We start from the raw sequence: 27,901 nt of genomic DNA on the forward strand, positions 1-27,901 counted from the left end.
GGGATTGGGAGAGGGGGAGCGGGCTATGGACATTGGGGAGGGGAGGCGAACCATAAGAGACTATGGACTCTGAAAAACAACCTGAGGGTTTTGAAGGGTCAGGGGTGGGAGGTTGGGGGAACAGGTGGTGGGTGATGGGGAGGGCACGTTTTGCATGGAGCACTGGGTGTTGTGCAAAAAGAATGAATACTGTTACGCTGAAAAAAAAATAAATAAAAAGGGAAAAAAAAATAAATACACACGAAACTAAAAAAAAAAAAAAAAAAAAAAAAGAAAAAGATAAAGTCTTGAATGCTCCTACTGGATTGGCCATTTAAGCGAGGACTTGTTATTTTAGTAGGAAAAAACATTAGTGAAATGGTAGACTGGCAAAACTACCTCAAATTAAGGACAAAACAGGGCAATGAATTTTTATAATCTAAACAGCCAGAAAATTCAATAAGCAATTTTTTTTTACTAAGTAAACTGTGAGTAATTCATACCATAAATGTTCCAAGTTCTATAACTAGTGAAAATCACAGTAAAAATTCAATTAAATCTATAATAATAACTGATGTTTTTCAAATCAAAGGATAGAAAATTTGGGTGCTTTTTAAATGGTGAAGGAATTACCTAAAAATCCATACTCAATGTGGGGAGATACGTAAATACATTACTAGTGACAATGTAACTTTGCTCCATCTTTTTAGAAAGTAATACAATAAATTTCAAACTATTATTAGAGTATTTCAACCATCCATCTTAGCCATTTTTGAAATTATTTAATAAAAAAATACTGTGGTAATTAACATAATGTATACTAAATCCGTATCAAGATGTTCCTTTTAAGTACTTGAAAACAACTCAAATGTCTAGTGAGAGGGAACAGACAATCACAGCAATAGAACTGTTGAAGTGTGAAGTATACACAGAGGAATGAAGATATACAAATATAAATAGAAAAAATATGAGTTCATCTTTTTTCAAAAAATGCAACTTCAAAAAAAATAAAAATAAATGAGCATTATAATACCTACTTCATGGTGTTGTTTAGATAAGAGTAAGATAATATACAGAGTGTTCAGCACAGTACCTGTACATAACAGGCACTCTATAAATGTGAACTGTCTCTATTTTCTCCCCCTTCAGAGATTTAGTTAGTTCACATCTTAAGTAAAGTCTACTTACATATAATTGTCAGGAGGTATAGGAAGAGGGTGAATTTGAGATCATAATAAACTCTCAGTGGGAAGGGAACAAAATCATGTATACTTTGACAAAGAAGTGTATTGTGAGGGTCAGCAAGTATTACAGATTTTAAAAAAGCCAACTTACTGGGAAAATGAATTGGAAAGAATTGTGGAGGTTTACGATAACCCTTTCCTTCTGACAGACAATATACTGATGGTGAACAAATTGAATTTAAGTTAAAAGATTCAGTGGAACTAGTTAAGAGGTTAAGTTAGAGACAAGGTCCTGTAAATACTTATTAAACTGCATTAAGAACAAACTTAGGGTAATTCACTTAAGGGAAAAAGCATTCCATGAGGGGAAGATAGAAAAAAACGTTTTGCAAACACGGCAAAAGAGAAACTGAAAAGAGGGTATGGATGGGGGGCTTGGCTGGCTCAGTTGGTGGAGCATGCGTCTCTTGCTCTCAGGTTTAGTTCAAGCCCCATGCTTAATGTAGAGATTGTATAAAATTAAAATCTTAGAAACAAAAACAAAAAAAGGTATGGATTACGTAGAGGCTTTGAATTTAGGTAGCCTGGGTCTGAGCCCAAATTCCCTCACCTGTAAAACTTTAATAAAGATAAGACCACATACTTAAAATGAATAGCACAATATTTGGAACAAACAAAAGCTTAATAAACATTAGCTGCTATTATTATTGTTGTTCTAGGTTACAGATGGTCATACTAAAAAGGCAAGTTATCAATCTGTACTATAATTCAAGCAAAAGGTCTGCTGGGAAGATGGCAGAGTAGGAGGATCCTAAGCTTGCCACATCCCACATATGATAACAGCTAGCTACAACTAGATAACACCACAGGAGTGTAAATAACCCAGGAAACAACCTGAAGACTGGCAGAACAAACTTCACAACTAAAGGTACAGAAGAGATCCCACTGAAGAAGGCAGGAAGGGCAAAGTTATGGTTTGGGAGCAAAATAGACCATGACTGCCCATAGTGGGGACGGAGCCAGTGGCATGGAGAAGGGTGGAAAACACACTTTCACCAGGGAGCCCTGAATAGGAAGGACGATTTCTGTAATATTTGACCTTCAAAGTGGGAGAGGCTGAATTTCCTGAGTTCTTAAAGCCACCAAGACTTAAAGCCTGGAATTTAAAAAATTGGTGAGCTTGGCTCTGGTAGAGCCCTGACTGCAACAGGAAGCAGTGCCCCAGCCCTTAAAGACACAGCATGACCAAGAGCAGTGTAGATACAGCACAGAACCGGCACTTTGAAACACCAAGGGCAGACTAGAGGGAGTGATTTGCCCATCTCTGAATGTGGCCCGGAGAAATAGGGATCATGCAGAGACCTTTCCAGGCATAAAGGAACTGGCTGACACCATTTCCCTCTCCCTGTCCCCAGCAAACACACAGCCACCACTCCTACCTAATTTGTACCAAGCACTGCTCCATGGTTCCGCCCTTCCCAGTCCCACTCCCCTTAAGCCCAGGGCTACAGCACACCAAAAACCCCCACCCCTCCCCGCCATCCAGAAAACTTGTGCAAACCCTGCCAACATCGTATCTCCCATCTCCCAACTTGTGTGTTTTGTGGGACCTCTGGTCTCATTTGTGCGTCAGATCTCATTTCACAAGCACACCATTGCACACCTTGTTAAAACACTCCCCACCCCTGCTGGGGACCAAACACTGTCCACAATATGCAAAGAAAGCCTCTAAAGACAACTGGAATGAAGGAAAAAGAGGTCAAGACTCAACAGCAGAGCCCACACATAGGAGATGCACCCTGAAGTGCCAGGCCCCGGGGAACAGGCAACACTGCACTACAGGACCTCTTTTTCATTAGGCTGTTACCATTAATAGCAAGAGAAGCAGCTGACTTTCCTAATAGAAACAGACACAGAAAGTAAGACAAAATGAGGAGACACAGAAATATGGGCCAAATGCAAGAACAGGACCAAACCACAACAAGAGGCCAAAGCAAAACAAATATATGTAATATGCCTGACGGAATGTAAGGTAGGAAACATAAAGATACTCACGGGACTTGATAAAAGAATGGAGGACATCAATGAGATCTTTCACACAGCATTAAAAAGGAACCAATCAAAGGTGAAGTACACAATACATGAAATTAAAAATATACTTGATGGAATAAATAGCAGGCCAGATGAAGTGGAGGAATAAATTAATGATCTGAAAGAGCAATGGGAAGTAACCAAGCTAAGCCAAGGAGAGTAAAGAAAATTAAGCAAATTCAGGATAGCCTTCAGAAACCGGTGACCCCATCAAAGGTAATAACATCTGTATGACAGGGATCTCAGAAGGAGAGAGATAAGAAGGCAGAAAATTTATATGAAGAAATAGCTGAAAAATTCCCAAATTTGGGGAGGGAAACAGATATCCAGATCCAGGAGGCACAGAGAGCCCCCAAAAGTTCAACCCAAAAAAGTTCATACCAACACACATAAAATGGCAGGAAACAGGGATTAAAAAAATTTTTTTTAAGCAGCAAGAGAAAACAGTTACATACAAGAGAAACCCCATAAAGCTATTGGTAGATTTCTCAGCAGAAACCTCACAGGACAGAAGGGTGGCATGATATTCCACATGTTGAAAGGGAAAAATCTGTAGCCAAGAATATTCTATCCCACAAGGCTATCATTCAGAATGGAAGGATAGTTTTTCAGACAGAAACTAAAGGAATTCATGACCACTAAACCAGCTCTACAAGAAATATGAAAGGGGACTCTGAGTAGATAGGAAAGGCCAGAAAGGAGTATGAGAAGTAAATAACACAAAAGTAGTAAAAATAAGTTATTTCTGTAAAATTTAGTCAAGGGGCTCATGAAAGGATATAACACATGACACAATATGCCTAAAACATGCAGTGGGGCAGAGGAGTAAAAAATGGTTTTAAACTTAATATAGACTGCTATATGCAGAAGATGTTATATACAAACCTAATGGTAAGCACAAATCAAAAACCAATAATAGATATGCAAAGAATAAAGAGAAAGGAATCCAAATATATCATGAAAGAAAGCCAATATACCATGAAATAGAGCAAAGGAAGAAAGGATCACAGAAAAACTATAGAAACAACCACAAAACAAGTAACAAAACCAGCAATACATATTTATCAATAATTACACTGAATGTAAATGGACTAAATGCTCCAATTAAAATACAAAGGGTAACAGTAGATAGAAAAACAAGACCCATCTATATGCTGCTTACAGGAGACTCATTTGAGACCTTAAGACACTTGCAGATTGAAAGAGGATGGAGAAACACTTATCATGCAAATAGCTGTCAAAAGAAAGCCAAGGTAGCATTGCTTATAATGGACAAAGTAGACTTTAAAATGAAGACTGTAGGGGCACCTGGGTGGCTCAGTTGTTTGGGCATCTGCCTTCGGCTTAGGTTTTGGTCTCAGGGTCCTGGGCTTGAGCCCCACACTGGGCTCTCTGCTCAGCGAGGAGTCTGCTTCTCCTGCCCCTAAGCCTGACTCATGCTTTCTTGCTCTCTCAAATAAGTAAAATCTTCATTTGATAGAGAGAAAGAGAGAGAGAACAAGCCGGGAAAGGGAGAAGCAGGCATCCCGTTGAGTAAGGAGCCTTATTCCAGGGCCTTGGGATCATGACCTGAGCTGAAGGCACACACTTAACCGACCAAGCCACCCAGGCACTCCTCAAATAAATAAACTCTTAAAAAAAAAAACAAAAAGACTGTAACAAGAGACAAAGAAGGACACTATATAAGGGGACAATTCAGTAAGAGGATATAACAATTTAAAAAATTTAAGCACCCAACATGGGAGAACCAAATACATAAACCAGTTAATAACCAACAAGAACTAATCTATAGTAATATAGTAATAGTAGGGGACTGCAACACCCACTTACATCAACGGACAGATCATCCAAACATATACCATGCACAAAAATAACCTCAAAATGGATGGAAGACCTAAATGTGAGACCTAAAACCATAAAAATCCTTAAAGAGAGTGCAGGCAGCAATCTCTCTGACTTCAGCCATTGCAACATTTTTCTGGATATGTCTCCCGAAGCGGGGAAACAAAAGTAAAAACAAACTACTGAGACTACATCAAAATAAAAAGTTTCTGCACAGCAAACAGCAGAACTAAAAGATAACCTATGGGATGAGAGAAGACATTTTCAAAGGACATATCTGATAAAGAGTTAGTATCCAGAAAACACAGAAAACATAAACAACTCAACAACCAAAACCCAAAAAATTCAATTTAAAAAAAGGGCAGAAGACATGAACAGACATTACTTTTTTTTTTTTTCCATTTTATTTATTTTTTTCAGCGTAACAGTATTCATTCTTTTTGCACAACACCCATTGCTCCATGCAAAACGTGCCCTCCCCATTACCCACCACCTGTTCCCCCAACCTCCCACCCCTGACCCTTCAAAACCCTCAGGTTGTTTTTCAGAGTCCATAGTCTCTTATGGTTCGCCTCCCCTCCCCAATGTCCATAGCCCGCTCCCCCTCTCCCAATCCCACCTCCCCCCAGCAACCCCCAGTTTGTTTTGTGAGATTAAGAGTCATTTATGGTTTGTCTCCCTCCCAATCCCATCTTGTTTCATTTAGAATAAATCAGACATTACTTTTCTTAACATTTTATTTATTGATTTGAGAGAGTGAGCAAGTGAGCATGAGCAGGGGGAGGGGCAAAGGGAGAGAGAGATATATAAGCAGACTCCCCGCTCAGCAGGGAGCCTGATGTGGGGCTCAGTCTCAGGACCCTGAGATCATGACCCAAGTGGAAGTCTGACACTTAACCAACCGAGCCACCCAGGTGCCCCATGAACAGACATTTCTCCAAAGAAGACATCCAGATGGCCAAGAGATACATGACAAGATGCTCAACATCACTCATTAGGGAAATGCAGATCAAAACTACAATGAGATATCACCCCACACCTGTCAGAATGGCTAAAATCAAAGACATAGGAAACAAGTGTTGATGAGCAATGGAGAGAAAGGAACCCTCCTGCACTGTTGGTGGGAATGCAAACTGGTGCAGCCACCAAGGAAAACAGCATGGAGGTTCCTCAGAAAGTTAAAAATATAGGCACCCTATGATCCAGTAACTGCACTACTGGGTATTTACCCCAAAATACAAAAACACTAATTCAACAGGATACAGGCAGCCCGATGTTTACTGCAGCATTATTTACAACAGCCCAACTATGGAAGCAGCCAAATGCCCAATGATAGGTGAACAGAAAAAGGAGAGGTGGTACATATACAATGGAATATTAGTTATAAAAAGAATGAAGTCTTGCCATTTGTAATGACATCAGAGAGCTAGAGCATATAATGTTAAGTGATGTAAGTCAGCCAGAGAAAGACAAATACTATATGATTTTATTCATATGTGGAATTTAAGAAACAAAACAAGTAAGCAAAGGAAAGAAAAAAAAAGTCAAACTAAGAAACAGACTCTTAACTATAAAGAACACACTGATGGTTTTCAGAAGGGAGGTGGCTGTAGGGAAGGGGGAAAGAAGGGACTGGGATTGAAGAGTACACTGACCATGATGAAAAAATAAGAGAAGGTAAAATGATTGAAAAAAAGAGAGAGAGAACAAACAATACTAAGTTGTAAACAGCTATAAATGCCATCAGGACTTGGGAGATAATCCGTCACCTACAACATGAGTGCTGTTCAAATGACTAGTAGTTGTTTTGTTTCTGACGAGAGAAGGCCAATAGCTATAAAGCCTGTGAGAAACAATGGAAAGCATTATAAAGGAATTCACTGGAAATCATTATAAAGGATTCACTGGAAAAAAAATTAGGGTACAGAGAAGGCCTTCCTGTAAGATGGTTAAAATATAGCCTAGAGGCAAAGGATGATGGTGTTGGAATAGAGGGTGCTCTCACCATGGGACTGTGGGACTGCGAGCTGCTTTCTGCAATTCCCTTTTCAAAAATTTTTTCTAAGTATTTTTAAAAAGTATTCATTCTCTATGCTCTAAGAACTCACATAAAACGGTTCTCCTTCTGTTTATGCTTAACTGTGCTCTAATAATTACCCTGGTATTTATACTGTTTGCCGATTCTACCTCAGCAGTTTTAAAAATTAAAGTGCCAAGAAGGGCAGGACATGTAAAATTGTAATAACAATGTGGACTCACAAGACTGACTCACACCTGGGAAGTGCCAAATCAATTAGGCATAATAAACAAAGAATCTGTAATATCAGGCAAACTATGAAACCATTCATAAAAATGTCAAATCCCTAAAAAATTATAGCACATCACAGCACTACGGAAAGGAAAAGAACCAAAAGACTTTCACAACAAAATATAAAAGTAATCCTTTCCAGAGTAAGCTACTGCTTTAAAGTAGTTTTGAATGACTGCATAATTCAATACACTGAAAACGTGCAGATTCTAAACTCTCATAATTGTTTATAAGATGAATGACATTTAAGGCTCACAAGAAATAACAGGTTTTTTTTTTTTTTTAAGTTCTTGTCAATTCAGTTATGATGGATCCTCTTTTTCTCACATCAACTGATCCTTCAACATATTAGCTTATAAAAACAGGGTAAACTTTATTAATTTAGTAATACATAGAACTAAAGTTGTTGTGGAAGACTGAAATAATGATCAGACTCTTTTTTAATCCTCTACTTTTAATCAGCAAATAGAAAGGAAAAAGGGGAGGGGTCTGATATCATTCTGCTTGAAGAAATAAACAGGGAAATGCTGCTGTAAAGAGGCACAATACTTACCCACAAGTCTGTTCATAAGTAGGAAAATTGATTAACCCCTCTCAACATGAAATGGAATAACACATTATCCGTATTCAAATACAATTAAAATCTGTGTTTAAGGGAATCAACATCAAGGAAAACAGAGAAAATCTGTGCCTCAATGCTGCCATCTACACACACTCCTACCTGTTCTCTGTCTCCAGTTCATTCTTGCGGAGATTTGCATCATCCAGAAGACTCTGCAATAAGGCGATTTTTTCATTGTCTGAACCCTCTTGGTTGATTTTTAACATCTTATTCTCATGCTGAAGACGAATAAGTTTCTCCCTGAATGAGCAAAAGAAAAACTGGTTATGTGGCACATCAATACCATATCATTATCAAAATCCAGCTATGCATAATTACAGATTTGACACAGAGAACAGAAATGAAAAACAAAAAAACAAAAAACAAACAAACAAAAAAAACAAGCCCCTGCAAAGAATTTAGCTCGTGTAACTGGCTAAGGCTTTACATTTCAGGTCTACTTTCTTTTCAAAACGGATAATCTGAAGATTAACAGTGTCTTCAAATATTATGATTTGTAATTAATGCCATTTCAAAATTTTATTTACTTTTTGGTTTAAATGTTAAAGCTATGAATGCATTTATATATTTGTTCCTTGCTTCTCGTCAAAAAACATGGTCTCTAATGCCACGCTCTTGAATTGCTAATGACTTGGTGGCAAGATATAATATTCAATGAAGAATGTCTTTAAGATTCCACCCAGTCCTATAAATATGATAAACTGTGAATAAGTGTAAATAGCAGATGCAGCTCTAATAATCCAGCCTGTTAGCAAGAGTACAATCTTTTCATATCATTAAATACTACAAATCAATGGTAATATAATACTTTAAATGACATGTTAAACAATATAGATGAATTGTTATTTATTTAATCAATGCCCAATTATTCAGAATTTGATTGTTATCAATTCTGAACTTTTTTTTTTTAAATAGAGGTTTGGGTTTTTTTTTGTTTTTGTTTTTTTTTAGATTTTATTTATTTATTTGACACAGATCACAAGTAGACACAGAGAGAGAGAGAGAGAGAGGGAAGCAGGCTCCCTGCTGAGCAGAGAGCGCGATGCGGGACTCGATCCCAGGACCCTGAGATCATGACCTGAGCCGAAGGCAGCGGCTTAACCCACTGAGCCACCCAGGCGCCCTCAATTCTGAACTTCTTTAAAAAATTTTTTTAAATTTTATTTATTTATTTGACAGACAGAGATCACAAGTAGGCAGAGAGGCAGGCAGAGAGAGAGGAGGAAACAGGCTCCCCGCTGAGCAGGGAGCCCGATGCGGGGTTCGATCCCAAGACCCTGGGATCATGACCTGAGCCGAAAGGCAGAGGCTTTAACCCACTGAGCCACCCAGGTGCCCTCAATTCTGAACTTTAACATGTTAATAACAATCAGCTTTATTGGCTATTTCCTTAGGATTAATTTCTAGAAATTACTTTTGTGGATATTTGTAGACAATATCCATATTCTGCCAAACTGCTCAAAGGAAAAGTTGTACAACCACAAGAAAATATAATTATAATTATGTGTGGTGATGAATGTTTGCTAAATTTATTGCAGTGATCATTTCACAATACAGACATATATTATCAAGTTGTACACCTTCCACTAATACAGTGCTATATTTCAACTCTTTTACCATTTCATTTTCTTGATGGCTCTTCTGGAAACAGTATATTTGAATTCGTATTGAGTCATACTCAAAAAAGCCATTTTATTTGTTGAATATCATTTTTCTCTTCCTCAGGTTCGACACCTCTGAATCAACTGTATAACCTAAAAGCTTCCTTAAAAATTGTTTTTAAAAATTTTTATTTATTTACTTATGGATGAGAGAATGAGTGTGTATGCATGAGTGGGGGAAGGGGAGGAGGGACAGAGGGAGAAAATCTTAAGCAGACCACACCCAGCACAGAGGCTCGATCTTATGACCCTGAGATCTTGTCCTGAGCCGAAATCAAGAGTCAGATGCTTAACTGACTAAGCCACTCAGGCACTCCAAAACTTTTAATATTTTTTTGGTATAGCCATGTGCTTGGAAGCATTCATAAACAAAAAAATGTTCATTCATTCTACAAATATTATTGGCCCAATGATAAAGTACCACATCAGATGGTAGAAAAGTAAAAGGTATACAAGAGGCTTCCACTGTTGGTGCTGCATCGTACTCCTTTTGTTTGTCCTCCTTAAATAAATGCTAACAAGAATAAATTGTGTTGTCATTTACTCAACAAGTGACTGAATGCCTATGGTAACTTTCAGACTTCATAAAACTCTTACACAACCATTATTTCATTTAATATCCCTCAAAGATGCTATGAGGAGTCAAGGCCAGTGTCAATTATTAAAGGGGGCAAATAGTCCTAAAGAAGGTAAAAGCAATATTCAGGATTAACCATCCTCTTTCTGCTGGATACTTGGTGCCTCTCCCTTCATTCTTCATTCTTCCATATCAAACCAGGTATATAGTGAAAAAATGGAATTTTACAAACGCTATGACTAAATAAGAATATAGGGTAATATTGAGGCAGAAGTAGTAGAAATGGGGAGATATTTCTATTATATCTTTCCCAGACCATTTCATGTAGTTAAATAAATTTGAGTGACTAATTTTGCAGGCTGTTGGCTATGTATAACCTTTGTCTTTAAGCCAGTGGTTTCACTGCTAAATGTCTTGTAAGGATATCCAATCATGAATATATTAGTTTGCTGTGAATGTGTCATATATTGTCCTACTGAAATGGGAAAATCACGTCTCTTTGGCCCTTGAAGAGGTGCAAACACAAACATTAAATACTGAGTTCATGCTGAAACCGTTAGTAAAAATGAGTAACAAACTGATCCTCTTTATACTGCAGAGGGATAAATTTCCTCCAGGAATACTGTGCAGCACGACTGAATTTCATGATCTCCTTACCTGATTTCAGGTGTAACAATCTCTGCTGCCAGACTATCTGAAGATTCTTGACTTCCCAGAGGGATTAACCCTATAAATACACAAACAAGGATCCAAGGTTGTAGAGAGAGTACACTGAATTCGTTTAGTTTCTACATGCAACCCGACTTTAAGCATTAAAAATTTTAACATTTAAAGTCTTCGTTTTTGTTAAGTAAAGAACATGTCACAGTCACCTTGTATTATCATTTAACAATTGTGAAGTGTGTAACTGAGTGGCAGTAACTCCATTCACTATGCTGTGGAATCCCTACCTATTTCCAAAAACTCCTTACCCGGAAACATAAATTAATAACCATTAAACAATAACTCCCGAATTCCCTTCTTCTTCCTTAGCCCCCATAATCTTTATTTTACTTTCTGTCTGTCTCAATAAATTTGCCCATTCTAGATACCTCACATAAGTTAAATCATACCAATATTTATCCTTTGGTGTCTGGATTATTTCATTCAGAATGTTCTGTAAACTCAAACATGTTACAGAATTTATCACCCTTCATTTCTTTTCAAGGCCAAATAATATTCCATTGGCTACATATATGTATACAAATACATGTACATGTATGTACATTTTCTTGATCTGTTCATCTGCTGAGGAACATTTAGGTTGTTTCCATCTTTTGGCTACTGTGAATAATGCTGCTACAAACATTGGTAAACTAGTATTTGCTTGAGTCCTTGCTTTGAATTGGATATTTACTTTGGAATGAAGTTGCTGGATCATGTGGTAATTTTATATTTAACTTTTTGAAGAACCACCCATACCAGCAAGGCATGAGAGTTCCAATTTCTTCACATGCTTCCCAAGAATTCTTTCTGTTTCTCTTTTTTTGGTAATAATCCATTCCAAATGGATGAGAACCATCTCACTGTGGTTTTGATTTGCATATCTCTAATGACAATGATACTGAGCAGCTTCTCATGTGTTTTGTTTTTTTTTTGTTTTTTTTTTTTTTTGGTGTATCTTCTTTGGAGAAATATCTATTCAAGTGCTTTACCCATTAGTGAACTTAGTTATTTTTTTGCTGTTGTTTTGTTGAGCTGTATAAATTCTTTATATATTCTGGAAATCAATCACTTATTGAATAGATGATTTACCAAATATTTTCTCCCCATTTTATGGGTTGCCTTTTCACTGTCAATACTGTTCTTTGATGCACAAAGTTTTTAATTTTGATGAAGTCCAATTTTTTCATTTATTGTCTATGCTTTTGGTATCAATTCCAAGAAGCAGATCCAGAGGCATGACAATTCCCCATTTTCTTCTAAAAGTTTTATAGTTTTAACCCTTACATTTAGGTCTTTTATCCATTTTGAGTTCATTTTCTAAATATGGCATAAGGTACAACTTCATGATTTTGGATGTGGATATCCAGTTTTTCCAGCATAGTATGTTGAAAAGACTTTCAGTTCCACCACTGAATGGTCTTCACACTGATTTTTTTTTAAAAATATTTAATTAATTTATTTTTTTCAGCGTAACAGTATTCATTGTTTTTGCACAACACCCAGTGCTCCATGTAATACGTGCCCTCCCTATTCCCACCACCTGGTTCCCCCAACCTCCCACCCCCCGCCCCTTCAAAACCCTCAGGTTGTTTTTCAGAGTCCATAGTCTCATATGGTTTGCCTCCCCTTCCAATTTCCCTCAACTTCCTTCTCCTCTCCATGTCCCCATGTCCTCCATGTCATTTGTTATGCTCCACAAATAAGTGAAACCATATGATACTTGACTCTCTCTGCTTGACTTATTTCACTCAGCATAATCATTTCCAGTCCTGTCCATGTTGCTACAAAAGTTGGGTATTCATCCTTTTTTTTTTTTTTTTTAAAATAAACATATAATGTATTTTTATCCCCAGGGGTACAGGTCTGTGAATCACCAGGTTTACACACTTCACAGCTACACTCACGATAGCACATACCCTCCCCAATGTCCATAACCCCCTCCCCCCTTCCCAACCTCACCTCCCCCCAGCAACCCCCAGTTTGTTTTGTGAGATTAAGAGTCATTTATGGTTTGTCTCCCTCCCAATCCCATCTTGTTTCATTTATTCTTCTCCTTCATACTGTTTTTGAAAATCAACTGACCATATATAGAAGGGTTTATTTCTGGGCTCTCTATTCTAATCCATCGGTCTACATGACTGTCCTTAGTGCCTATACCCACTGCGTTGATTGCTCTCCCAACTGTTTTCTTTTTCAAGACTATTCTGGCTAGTTAGGGTCCACTGACATTCCATATGAATTTAGGATGGGTTTTTTTATTTCTGCAAAAATGCCATTATATTTTAGTAAGGATTGCACTGAATCTGTAGATTGCTTTTGGTAGTATTGTTATCTCAATACTTTTGCAGTTTTCAGGGTGCAAGTCTTTGCCTCCTCAGTTTAATTTATTTCCAAATATTTTATTCTTTTTGATCCTATTGTAAATAAAATTTTCTTAATTTCCTTTTTGTATTGTTCATTATTAGTGTATGCATATATAATTTATTTTTGCAGCTAATGTAACTGAGTTGTATCCTGCAAATTTGCTGAATTCATTTTATTACTTCCAAGCAATGTTTTTTGATTTTGGTGATCATGTCATCTGCAGAGATAGTTTTGGTTCTTCCTTTCCAATTCAGATTTTAAAAAAATTTTGGTCTAATTGCTCTGGCTAGAACATCTGTGCTATTTTGAATAGAAGTATAGAAGTGGTGGTAGTTGGTATACTTGTCTTGCTTCTAATTTTTTTTTTCCATTTTATTTATTTTTTCAGCGTTCTTGCTTCTAATCTTAAAGGAAAAGCGTTCAGTCTTTTATCACTGAGTATGATGTGCACCGTGGGTTTGTCATATATAGTTTTTATCACGTACGGAAATTCCCTTTCTAGTTCTTTCCCTAATTTATTGAGGTGTTTTGGTGTGTGTGTGCACGTATTTTATGATGAAAGGGTGTTAGATTTTGTCAAATGCCTTTTCTGCATCAATTGAGATGATCAGGTGGTTTTTTTCCTTCATTTTATTCATGTGCTACACTCTATTATCTCGAGATGTCTATCCTTACGTGAATTTCATTCATTTCAATTATAGTAGTTTTATTATAAGTTTTGAAACTAGAACGTGTGAGCTGTCCAGACTTTTCCGTTCCAATTTTTTTGTTATACTAGCTCCTTTGTAGTATCATATAAATTGCTGGATCAGCTTGTCCATTTCTACAAAAGAAGTGTGCTAAGAATCTGATTGGGATTGCACCACATCTTTAAATCAATAAAGAGAACTGCAATCTTAACTAGAGTTAATTTTCTGATACCAGAACATGGACTGTCTCTCCATATAGCTAGATTTTTTTTAAAGGTTTTATTTATTTGTCAGAGAGAGAAAGAGAGAGAGTGAGCGCAAGCAGTGGGGAGCGGCAGGCTGAGGAAGAAGCAGGCTCCTTGCTGAACAGGGAGCCTGATGTGGGACTCAACCCTGGGATCCTCGCAATCATGACCTCTGCTGAAGGCAGGCACTTAACTGACTGAGCCACCCAGGAGTCCCCATGTATCTAGGTCTTCATCTCAGCAATGATTTATAGTTTTCAGTATACAAGTCTTACACTTTGTCAAACCTATTCCCAAGCATTTTAATCTTTATGATATTACTGTAATTTCATTTTCATATTATTTACTAGTAGTACACGGAAATATAGTTGGTATTTATACACCAATCTTTTATCTTGAGACTTTGCTGAACTCATTTACTAGTTCTATGATCTTTTTTTATACCCTCCTTTCCAATCTGAATGCCTTTTTATTTCTTTTCTTGCCTGACTCTACTGCCTAGAACCTCTGATACTATGAAGAAGGGAAGTGGCAAGAGTGAACATCCTTATATGCACCCCCATGTTTACTGCAGCATTATCTACAATAGCCAAATTATGGAAGCAGCCAAAGTATCCAATGATAGATAAATGGATAAAGAAGAGGTGGTATACACACACACACACACACAATGGAATAGTATTTGGCCATAAGAAAGAATGAGATCTTGCCATTTGCAACAGTATGAATGGAGCTAGAGAGTATAATGCTAAGATTCTCTTTCTCCCTCTCCCTTGGTCCTTCCTTGCTTGCACTATCTCTCTCAAAAAAAAAAAAAAAAAAAAGAAAAGAAAAGAAAAAGACAAACCTCAAAGTAGACTCTTATTCAACTACAGGGAACAGACAACTTACCAGAGGGAAAGTGGAAGGATGGATGAAAATAGGTGATGGGGATTAAGCTAAGAAATGTACAGAATTCCTGAATCACTATACTGTACACCTGAAACCAATATAACACTGTATGTTAACTATATTGGAGTTTAGTAAATAATAACAAAACAGGAAAAAAAAAAGTGATCATCCTTGCCTTGTTTCTGATCTTAGGGGAAAAGCATTAAGTATCAGGTTGGCTGTAGGTTTTTCATAGTTATCCTTGATTAGGTTCAGGAAGTTTCCTTCTATTCTTAGAACACTCTTGCTAAGAGTGTTTATCATAATGTCACCAACTTTTTTTTAAAGTTGATGATATAACATACACAACTCTCCATGTCAGGCATGTAAGATCTACTTCATTCTTTTTAATGGCTCTACAGGATACAGTTGAATAAGACTGCTAACTTTTAGGTTGTTTCTAAATTTTACTTTTTTTAAAAAAATATTTTATTTATTTGACAGAGAGAAATCACAACTAGGCAGAGAGGCAGGCAGAGAGAGAGGAGGAAGCAGGCTCCCCGCGGAGCAGAGAGCCGGACATGGGGCTCAAGCCCAGGACCCTGGGATCATGACCTGAGTCAAAGGCAGAGGCTTTAACCCACTGAGCCACCCAGGCGCCCCCTAAATTTTACTATTGTAAACAACGCTTTAATTCATTAGGGTAAATTTTTAGAGCAAAATTCCTAGGTCAACAACATATACATAAATAAGATTAAAACATAAGAGGTTTATAGGTAGCAAAGAAACAAATGTGTAAATTTAAATAAGATGGCCTCTCTTGAGATGACAAAGGAGCTGAGAGTTAAAGAATTAAGGCTTAGGCTGATTCCTAAATTTTGGGAAAACTCATACAGTTGGTTAGAGATACATGAAAGGATTACCAAGCAGCAACAAGGGTCCAGTTACATTCAGAAATAATTATGTGTGTGTATGTGTATGTAAAAATACATACTTTTCTCAAAAGCAGAAATCTATTTCTGACTACTATAAACTAAAAAACCTCAGCACAGCAAAGAAAACTATTAACAAGATGAAAAGGCAATGTAATAAATGGAAGAAAATACTTGCAAACTATACATCTGATAAGAGAGTAATACTGAAAACAAAGAATTCATACAACTCAACTGCAAAAACAACAATTAAGAAATGGGCAGAGGATATGAATAGGCATTTTTACAAAGACAAACAGATGGCCAACACACACATGAAAAGATGTTCAACATCACTCATCATCAGGGAGATGCATATCAAAACTACAATGAGATGTCACCTCACAACTGTTAGAATAGCTATTATCCAAAGGACAAGATAATAAGCTGTGATGATGTGAAGAAAAGAGAACCCCATCTGCTCCACAGCGAGCCTGCTTCCTCCTCTCTCTCTGCCTGCCTCTCTACCTACTTGTGATCTCTCTCTCTGTCAAATAAATAAATAAAATCTTAAAAAAAAAAAAAAAAAAAAAAAAAAGAGAGAACCCTTGTGCACTTTTGGAAGGAATGTAATTTGGTGTAGCCACTATGGAAAACAGTATGGAGGATCCTTAAAAAATTAAAAATAGAAATAGCATATGACCCAGCAATTCCTCTTCTGGGAATTTATCCACATTAAATGAAAATACTAACTTGAGAAGATATCTGTGCCCTTACTATTTACAATAGTTAAGACATGGAAACAACCTAAGTTTCATCAATTGATAAATGGATAAACAAATTGTAGGGGGCATGTGTTTCCGTGTATAAATATTATTCAGCCATAAAAACAATGAAATCTTGCCATTTGGGGTATTATGCACCTTGAGAGCATGACACTAAGTGAAATAACTCAAATACAGGAAAACAGATGTATCTGATACATACTTTGTAATGTCACTTGTATGTGGACTCTAAAGAAAACAAAACAAAAAAACAAGACAAAATAACCAAGCTCACAAATAGAGGACTGATTGGTGGTTGCCAGAGGTGGGATGTAGAGGGTGGGCAAAATGGGTGAAGGGGTTCAAAAGGTACAAACTTCCAGATACAATATAAATAAGTCACACGGATATAGTGTACACAGTATGGTGACCATAGTTAATAATACTGTATTATGTATCTGAAAGGTGCTGAGAGTAGATCTTAAAAGTTCTCCTTACAAGAGAAGCAAATTTTCTAACTATGTATGTTGATGGATGTTAATTGGACTTAGTGTGGTGACTGTTTCAGAATATATACAAATAGTTAATCATTAGATCGTACAGCTGAAACTAACATAATGTTATATGCCAATTATACCTTTAAAAAAAAAGAAAAAAGAGAAAGATATATAATTGTCTTTAGCTGGCCTTGGTTAATTTGGAATAGAGAAAAAAACTTTAGGCTATCTGAATTGGGGTTTCACAAGTTTTCAAGATAAGGAAAGACAGTGGTGAGGAAAACAGTTAAAATGGCTGCATGGCAAACTGTGTGAGCTTGAAAAAGAGGCCAGAAGAGAACTGTCCAGCTTATCAACAGAAACAACAGAGAGGGGGTTAAAGGTGAAATGCAATAGGTAGAATGAATGAGGAGAAAAAGGAGGGTGTAGTCAGAGGAAATTCCAGTTTCAGGTAACTGAAAAGCCAAGTCCTGGTTACTAGAGGGGCACAAACAACTGTGAAGCTGTGCAAGTCACTGTTCGGGTTCCACATCTGCCAGCATGATGACAAAAGTGCGAGGGACTAACTGAGCTAAGTGCTGCTCCTCCCCTGTGAGAACAGCAGAGCTCTACTTTGGACAGAAGTCCTGTAATAGACTGATATCCACCCCACAACTCAGGTAAAAAACAAAACAAAACAAAAAAACCCAAAAACCTCACTGAGTTAGAAAGTTTGACTTTTAAGGCGGTCATAAGAAACTTGCCAGAATAAAACTTTGCAGGTTTACTATTAATGCAGATGACTTAACAAATGTTTATAGTTTGACCTAATAAAATTCAAATATTTAAATATAATTAAAATACAAAATAGGCAAGTAAATCTGGTCTCATTATTATAGCCTATTCGCCATAAAATTTGGGTACAGTTTAAAATTTATATCAACTTCATGGCCTGTTCACTGATTTTGCATTTTCATCCATTGGTGCAAGCACTTTAAAATGAATCTAAACTTTTTTAAAAATTAATTTATTTTAGAGAGAGAAAAAGAGCATGTAAGTGTGGGGGAGGAGAGAAGGGGCAGAGAGAGAATCTTCAAGCAGACTCCCTACTTAGCGTGGAGCCCAACATGGGGCTTGATCCCAGATCCCTGAGATCATGACCTGAGCCAAAATCAAGAGTTGGCCACTCAACCAACTGAGCCACCCAGGAGTCCCTGAAGCTAAAATTTCTACTGTTACCATAATAAATAAATAATCTTGGCTACTGAAAAGTTTTTACCTTGAGTTGTGAGTTGTCCTTCTTGAGCCTGTACACAACGAAGCTCTTCAATGGTTTCCTTCAGGGAATCCCTTTCTGTTCTTAACCTCTGGAGGGACATTAAAAAGAAGGAAAGTTATATAAGTTTTATGAATTTATTCATCAGTGGTCTCTGCCTTACCTAAGGGAATGATGAACGTCAGGGAAAATGGGCATGTTTCACCATTTGATCTTCCACAGACAGATCATAAAAAGAAAATAACAAACTTGTTCCCATTTAACAATACTGAATATCTACTATGTGTAAGACAATGTTATCCACAGTTAAATATAAGAAACAAAGTGTCTACTCTGTCCTTGACATAAGTACATTACATAAATAACATTCCTTTCATTAGACATAAAAAATCAAACAGCAAAGCCTTTAAATATTCACAAACCATTACAAAGTATACATTTTTAAAAGATTCAAAATATGCTGAACAAAAAAAAGAATTGTGTTCTCTGTATTAATTCTACAGAAAACAAAAAGCTACACAAATTTTTAGAAAGTAATGAGCAGAACAATGTATAAGAAGCAACAGTAATAAAAAAGATATACAAGAGATATACAAAAGAAATTAGTGGAACCAAAAATATTCTTTTAATCTTCTATTTTACATTTATTTGTGAAACACAAATGTTAATCTTCTATAATTTAAAAACAAACAGGATCTCTAATTAAAAAATTCATAAATAGAAGGAATCAAATATCATTATCTTAATTTTAGCAGTGCTCAAAGCCAAAATGCCTTATACTCACATCCTTTTCTTTTTGAAGACTGTCAACTTTTTCTTTTAGCCGCTTATATTCAAAATCTAATTTATCTGCTTTCTTCGATTCTTCAGATAATCTATTTTGTAGTTCTACTACCTGATTCAGAAAGGTACCATTAATTTGTATAATTTGAAACATTAAAATTTTTCACTGTTTTCTTTTGCAGAGCTATGAAAACTCCCTGCCCCATATATACTAAAAAATAAAAATAAAAATGTGTATGACATAGCAGCCTACCCCAACAAGAGATCTAGTAGAAAACACCTGCCCAGACATTATGGGTTCTAAAACCAGATCATCCAGAGTAGTAATGTACAAAATCATGAAAGAACCTATAGAACAGGCTTCAATTTCCTATTATAGAGGTAACAAAGGAGTCTGAAACTCTTTGAGCACAAAGTCAAAGAAACATGAAGGGAAAACAGTCCAATTGCACAGCTAAGCTTACAAGAAAGTAAGGGAAACCTTCAGGGGCAAAAACTGCAATGAGAAGTTTGTGTGGAAGCTATGCAGTATCATGAAGCACCTACCAACTGTTAATACCAGGAATCTAGAACTTTGAATTTAAAAGAAGATGTTGTTAAACCACCGTGGGTTTTAAAAGGTGTTGAGTCAGTAAACAGATTGGTTAGGAAAAAATCCATTAGCTAGGAAAACAGTAAGGAAGATTGCCTGTCTTACAGTGAGTGCTCTGGGTTTATAAAGTGTAACTTGAAATTCTGATTCTAACTATGGCCTGCTAAAAGGTAGATTTGTTTCCGTTTTTATCACATGTTTTATCTGGCAAATCTTAACTCAAGCAATTAATTTAGTCTTGGTTGGTAGTGCTGTAAAATACATGGCCTAAACAAAACATATGCACTCTGGAGGAACACAACATCAACCAAACCCCCAAGTATTCCTGAAGAGAAAGATGAGCCAAATGAAAGAGCAAAGGCCATAAAGAAGCGACCATGAACACCAGTTAGAAAAACATTAACAGTAGTAACAATAAAGTAGTAGAATAAGACCTATAAAGATTTAACTGGAATTATCAGTTATAAAATACAAGGTCTAATACATAAAGAGAATAAAGACAGAAATCTAAATTATGAAAGGAAGATGATCAGGCATGTTTGAAAGAACACTCAGAGAACCTGTGGAAACAAAAATACTATCACTGAAAAAGTACATTAAGCCACAGATCAAAATAGGTAGAGAGAATTCATGTATTACAGAATTGTACTGCAATATTTCAAGGTATTGACTCCTTATTTATTTTGTAATTCATTGTTAATACTATCTGTGATGTACTTCATTAGTTCTAAAATATGTTCAGGCTTTTTCTTTCTTTCTTTCTTTCTTTCTTTCTTTCTCTCTTTCTTTGACAGAGAAAGAGGGGGAAAGAGAGAGCACAAGGAGGAAGAAGAAGAGGGAGAAGCAGGACCCTGGGATCATGACTGGAGCTGAAGGCAGATGCCTAACCAACTGAGCCACTCAGGTGCCCTGTTCAGGCATTCTTTTCTTCAAATAATGTCTTTCTGTAACTCTTGCTGTTCTCTCTTCTGAAACCCTAATTAAATCATCTCATTTTAATTTGTTTAAATTTCACACACAGTTTTCCTGGGGTACATTTATTTTAGGTTATTTCTCAGGCCATGTTCAAGTTCACTAATTCTTTCAACTTTATTGTGTGTTGAAAAGTTCGTAATAAAATGTTGGAAAGAAATGTAGCCAGCAAAAAAATCTGCCAGTCATTCATGGTGTACAGAGCTGTTCTACTAAAACTTCTCCAACTCATTTAAACTAGTACATAGTTTTGATACCAAAATCAGATCAGGAAAGTATGAGATAGGGAACTTCAAGTGAATCATAGAGGAAAAAGATTCTACATAAAATGAACAAAGCAAAACTAACAATGTGAAAACAACAAATCCTCAGTGACTCTATGAAGTTTAACTCAGGAATACAAGGATGGTTTAAGCATCAACAATATGTTAATATAATTAATCACTTTAATAGAAAGGAGAAGTAGTACAGGAATCTCTCCAGGGCGTAGGAAAAGGAGCTGATTAAATTCAGCCTCCATTTAAGATAAACAACTGGAGTTCAACGTGCTAATAATATACTGGTAAAACATTTAAAGCATTCTGTATAAAATCAACAAGAAATGGTTGTCTATTATTACTTCTATTCAGAGTTGTATTACAAGTCAAATGTGATGATTAAGAAGAAGAAAAAGGGTATAGAGTAGAAAGAAACAAACAAAACTGCTTTAATTTGTCTATGACTTTTGATGAGAGACCCTACAGACATTATTAGAAGTAATATGAGAACCTGGCATGGTTGTAAAATGAACATAAAAATCAATTTCAATCATTTAAATGAGTGACAAACTAAAAATGGTATCTTTTCTTTCGCTAACTGCAGTTATAAAATCCAAATGAGGTACCCAAGAGTAAATATAACAAAACATGTACCTGACATTTAGAAGAAACTTATAAAACTTAACTGAAAGACACTGAAGACCTAAATAAATGAAAGATGTATTCACCAACAGGAACATTCATTGTCGTAAAGATGTCAATTCTCCCCAAATTAATCAACAGTGTCAATGTAATTCCAATTCCCAAAAGTTTTGGGCATAAAGGGAAGGAAAAGGTCTAACAGATAGTTTTGAAAAGAACAGTTTGTGTGTGTTATATGTGTTATGAAATATCAAATTACTAAAAAATCTATAGATAATAAGTGCAATATTGGTGTAAGACTAGGCAAATAAACCAGTAAAACAGGAGAGAGTGCCAAGAAACAAGCTTACATTTAAGATGGAAAATTTAGGTACATGTAAGATAGAATTGCAGGTCCTTGTGGAAGAAATTATTAAATAAATGGCACTAGATTGAATGGTTGCCTACACAGATAATAAAGTTTCACCTGGATCTTTAACCTAGCATCCTACACAAGAACTAATTCCATGTGGATAAGAGACCTAACTGTGCAAAACAAACTTTAAATCTTTGTTAAGAAAATGAGAGATTGGCTTACACTCTTATGTAGGAAATGATTTAAGACATAAAAGGTACAAATCATAAAAAGATACTTAAAGTTCATTATCTTAGAATTAGTCTAAAAAAAAAGTAAAGAGACAGGTTACAGATTGGCAGGAAGTAAATGCAGCAAGTGTAACTGACAAAAGATTAATAGTAAGAACACATAAAGAACTTACAGAAATCAGTAAGAAAAAATAATATAGTTTTAAAAATGAATAAGAGATTTAAAGTGGGTCATTCACAAAAGAACTGTGATCAGTAAGTATATTTGTAATTAGGGTAATGTAAAGTATAATCATGAGGAGACACTATTTCATATTCAACCAATTGGCAAAATTTCAAGTATGACAATACTATGTGTTGGTGATGATGTGGAACAAGAGGAATTCATAAAACTTCTGTTTAGCAATACAATCACTTTGAAGAACAATTTAGCAATATCTAATTAAATGAAGATACTCTAAGGAAGAGGTTCCTTATAGCTGTAAAACTTTCACACATGTATAGAAGAGTACATGTTCTCATTGTATGTATAGTGGCACTTATAATTAAAAAAAAAAAAAAAAAAAAAAAAAAAGTCAAAACATCCTGTACATCCTTCAATGGGAAAATGGGTAAACTGTGGTATAGTGACTCAAAAGGATAGTATATAGTGGTACAAATGAATAAAGCTATCTTTACACCTATCAACATAAACAAATTTCCCAAATACACCGAACAAAGTAAATCATAGAAGAGCCCTTTTATTATATCATTTACATAGTTCTGAACCATGTCAAAAATGTTATATATTACATATATGAATATATATGCACCAAATGAATAAAGAGATGCATGGAATGAAAACCACAAAACAGCACAGTGGTTACTATAATGGGGAGGGGAAGAGTCTGTTTTATTCTTAAAGCATAGACACATTATTCTTTTACTTCTGTGTATTTTGTATTACATAATAATTTAAAAATAAAAACCAACAGAAGGATCTGCTATGGACACTAGTGAATAACGTCTGGATAAGAATTAAGTTTCAATGTTAACTACATTGGAATTAAAATTTAAAACTGAATTAAGAAAAAACAACAAAAAAACCTAAGTTTCGTAGGTAAAAAACAATACCTTGAAAACAAAAGTAAGTGGATTTTGGTAAGCCACAATGTTATAATGGAGAACGTGCTTGAAAACATCAAGAAACTTTGTTACTATTCTTTTTACCTGTCTCTTATATGTCTCAAGTTGACTTCGAGCTGCATTGGCTTTTCTTAACTCTTCCTCTAGACTGACAGTGTTCTGCATATACATAGTATTCTTTTCTTCTAAGAGTTTAACCTGACGCCTCAAATCACCAAGATCTTCTAGCTTCTTTTTATATGATTCCACTTGGCCTTCTAGTTTAGACACTTTATCAGAAGAATGTCTAGAATGAGATGGGAAATCAGAATCAGAAACATATCCAGAGCTGTAAAGCTGTTTTAATAGTGCTAACCCAAGAGGGACTGCCAGAAAAGAACACATGCTAATGAAATTATAAGACCAAAGGTGATTCCAGATTAATGTTTTGTAAAGGCTAAAAACGACGACCAAAATTACAGCAAAATGTGTAATGGAGAATGTTATGTAATTTAAGGAAAGCAAGTGGTGGTGGTGGTGTGTGTGGGAGGGGTAACGAACAGAATCACATGTAGCTCAAAAGCAAAATAAACTGTGCAGGGTCCCAATGATCTGGCAATTAGAATGTTATTAATGACCACAGGAACAGCTGTTTTCTTGGAGTAGTGGGGGCAGGAGGTGGCAAATTTTAGGGAGTTACAGAAACAATGTAGATTTCACCTTGTGTGATCTAAAATTTGTTTTGGAGGGAAGCAGAGAGTAATAAGTTTTCTAAGAGGAAAGAGACCTAAACGTATAAACATATGCTAAGGTGGGAGATCCAAATGCTGAGAGAAATGATGACTGAGGTAACACAGTCCTTGTGTAAGCAAGAAGTGTTGCGATCCAGAGCACTTAAAAAGGAATTAGTACTAGACGTGAGAAAGAATAACAAGTCTACATTCTAAAAGTAAAAATGAAAAGATAGGTGGGAACGCAGGGCAGTTAGGTACAGGAAGTACAGGACATAGAGAGTCCCACAGTTCATGGCCCCTTTCCTTGATGCAGTAGGAGACAATGTCATCCATTGACACTAAGGCATGGAGAAGTGTGGGGGGTGGGCATCCAGGTGAGAAGTTATGGAAATATGTACTAGCTATGAGAGGAATGGGAGACAGAACTATCTATGATGAGCAGCAGAATGGTGGACCACAGGTAAGAACCCAATGAAGAGTAAAGATCATGAATTTGTAGCAGGACAAAACTACAGCACTATGTGATTTTCTCTATTCCTTCTCAGTATTCAAAGAGCAAAAGTTAAAATGGCTGGAATGATCCAACAGAGGATAGATTATACAAGTGGAATGGTCAGAAAATGAGGTGGCAGGGAGTGAAGGTGCTTAGTGAGAGAACAGGCAAAGTGCAGATAAAATGGTCTAGCAAGGAAATGACTCCTCGTGGGTGTGACAGCATCCAAGGAAGAGGAAGACTGTGACCAGAGGACTTGAAATTAAAGAAAAGGAGTTGTAATAAGAAAAGCTCCAGAGCTACCAAGTATGAAGCGATGGCTGGAGGTAAATTTCTATTTAACATTTACATAGCACGCACTTGCTAGATACTGTCCCAACTGTTTAGAAATATCAACTCCGTTCTGCAAATCAATCTGAGGTGGGTATGTGCATCACCTCCATTTTACAAATGAGAAAAGGGTTAAATAGAGATTAAATAAATGGTAGCACTGGAATCTGAACTCAGGTAGTCCAGTAGGGTTAAGTTCTCTTAAACACCATGCTGTGTTCAGAGATCCTAGAGTTCGTAACATCATTGGTAGAGCTGTTCTGGGTGATGACAGGCCTGAGATTGTAACAAGATGGGAAGACCATTTACCTAAGGACATCTATTTCATCTTTTAGAGACTGAGCTTCATCTGCCAAAGTGGTCAGTTCATCATTCTGTTGCCGAAGTTCAGAGATTTCCTTTTCTAACTCTTCACAGCGTATACGATAATCATCTTTGGCTGCTTCTAGTCTGTAACCAAAACAAAACAGACCAAGATAGTACTATTTATTGTCTAGCAATTCTCCTTTGAACAATAAAAGGAAATAAAAACATGAGAATAAACTCTTGAGTCTTCTGTGACCATAAACTCTACCTGTAAGTTTTAACTGTCCTGAAAACAGATTCCACTGGTCCAACGCTTGCAGAAACTTACAACTGATCACCACTCCTCTATTCAAAAAACTGGGTATCAAGAAATATTTTTCAAAAGACAGCACACGTAATTCATTTAAAACTTCATTGTTTTACTATGAAATTAACATATGTTCCTTGTTGGAAGTTTACAAAATACAGAAAAGCAAAGAAGATAAAAATCATGTATTGATCTAAATAGATCAGACTGTTAACATTTTTGAGTGTATCCTCCAGTCCGGTTGCTATGCATAGATCTTTTCCCTCTAAATATGGATAATACTATTCCTACTTCTTACTTTATTTTGCTTAACATAAAGCCTTCCTTTTGATTTACAAGACTGTCATGTCACAAATATTTATTTTTGATTATTTACTTTCAATTTAATTTATATAATACTTAATGTTAATAGAAATTCTTAATTTTTATGTAATTCTATTGATGAATTTTATACTTTATGGTTTCCACTTTAAGTGTATGATTAAAGATTTTTTCTTTTATTCTATATTTTCTGTTAGGATTTACATGGTTTCATTTTTAACACTGAAATTCTCATTTCCCCTTGAATTCATTTTATTTTATGATGTAATGTAGAAATCTAACTTTTCCTGCCAAAATATCTACCCACGACCCCAAAATTTAACAAATAATTTAACCTTTACCTTTTGATTAACCTTTACATATTGATTAAAAAAATGCTGCCTTTATTACACATTTTTATATACACTTGGGTTGGATTCTGGATCTTTGCCTGTGTTACTAGTTTGTCTGTATTTTGCTGCACCAGTACCAAGCTTTTAAAATCAGTAGAGAAATAAAAAACATTTCATACTCATACTCTGGTTTCTCTTCAGATCGCATAAATCTTTCGCCTTTTACTAAAAAACATTTCAACATTGGACATGGAAAGTACTCCTTTATTATACTTTGTATGTAAATACTCTGGGAACCTCTTTTTCATCAATACATCCAGGTGAAAATAAAATTTAAATTGGAATCAAGTTCAAATTATATAATAATTTAAGAGAAAACAGCATTCTTATAATCTTCCATTAAAAACATGTAAACAAACAAAACATGCTAACATGTTATCTCTCTCCATATATTGAAGTAATTTCTATGTATAACAGAAGTTTCCATCATATAAGTCCCTCATATTTCTTTTGAATTTTATTCTTTGAATACTTATGTATTTATAAATGCCAAATTTTTCCTGATGATAACCAGTTATTGATAGAAAACCTTATGACCTATACAAATGTCTTATAGTCACCCTCTCCCCATTAACTGTTTACTGGTTCTGATAACTTTTCAGTTGATTCACTTAACATTTTCTAGGTGGACAAGCCTATTACTTATAAAAAATGATCATTTGTTTTTGGTCATTCCAAAATTTTTATGTCATTTCTGTTTCATTTTCTAGAAAAGTAATAACTAAATTATATGTGCCAGGCAATATTCTCAGCACTTTACATATGTTAACTCATTTAATACTAAAAATTTCTAGAAGGTAGGTAATTATTTTTTATTTTTTAAAGATTTTATTTATTTGACAGACAGAGATCACAAGTAGGCAGAGAGGCAGGCAGAGAGAGTCGAGAGACCAGGAAGCAGGCTCCCTGCTGAGCAGAGAGCACGATGCGGGGCTCTATCCCAGGACCCTGGGATCATGTCCTGAGATGAAGGCAGAGGCTTTAACCCACTGAGCCACCCAGGCGCCCCCCGAAGGTAGGTAATTATTAAGACCATTTTATAGTGGATGAAATGGAGGCATGCCCAAGGTTACAGAGATACTAAGTGGCAAAGCCAGGATTTATAGAATGTCTAGGAAAAATTCAAATATTAGATTAATACTCATCCTCTTCTTGTTTTTAGCCTTACTGAGAATTTTCATATACCAAGCTCATTTTATACTATTCCTTGTCCTTTAACTTATGGATTGAAGGAACTAAAATAATAAATTTAATAGTTGGGGCGCCTGGGTGGCTCAGTGGGTTAAGCCGCTGCCTTCGGCTCAGGTCATGATCTCGGGGTCCTGGGATCGAGCCCTGCATTGGGCTCTCTGCTCCGCAGGGAGCCTGCTTCCTCCTCTCTCTCTACCTACTTGTGATCTCTCTCTCAGTCAAATAAATAAATAAAAATCTTAAAAAATAAATAAATAAATAAACAAATAAATAAATTTAATAGTTACTGTAATAGACTTAACAATATCTGACAGGTTAACAATCCTGG

General features: G+C 35.9%; 1 protein-coding gene across 4 annotated transcripts in view; it reads right to left on the reverse strand.

The window, feature by feature from the left end:
* HOOK3 (hook microtubule tethering protein 3) overlaps positions 1-27,901 on the reverse strand; it is a 107,491-nt gene that overhangs the window by 22,592 nt on the left and 56,998 nt on the right. For all 4 annotated transcript variants that reach the window (XM_045997874.1, XM_045997872.1, XM_045997875.1 and 1 more), the window contains exons 10-15: positions 25,366-25,506; positions 23,605-23,806; positions 19,349-19,459; positions 18,568-18,655; positions 10,922-10,991; positions 8,126-8,266 (exon numbers count right to left, since the gene is read on the reverse strand). In XM_045997874.1, coding sequence (XP_045853830.1) covers positions 8,126-8,266; positions 10,922-10,991; positions 18,568-18,655; positions 19,349-19,459; positions 23,605-23,806; positions 25,366-25,506 — 753 coding nt within the window. The remainder of the gene's footprint in view (positions 1-8,125; positions 8,267-10,921; positions 10,992-18,567; positions 18,656-19,348; positions 19,460-23,604; positions 23,807-25,365; positions 25,507-27,901) is intronic.

Source organism: Meles meles, chromosome 2, assembly GCF_922984935.1.
Source record: "Meles meles chromosome 2, mMelMel3.1 paternal haplotype, whole genome shotgun sequence".
NCBI classification, from domain to species: Eukaryota; Metazoa; Chordata; class Mammalia; order Carnivora; family Mustelidae; genus Meles; species Meles meles.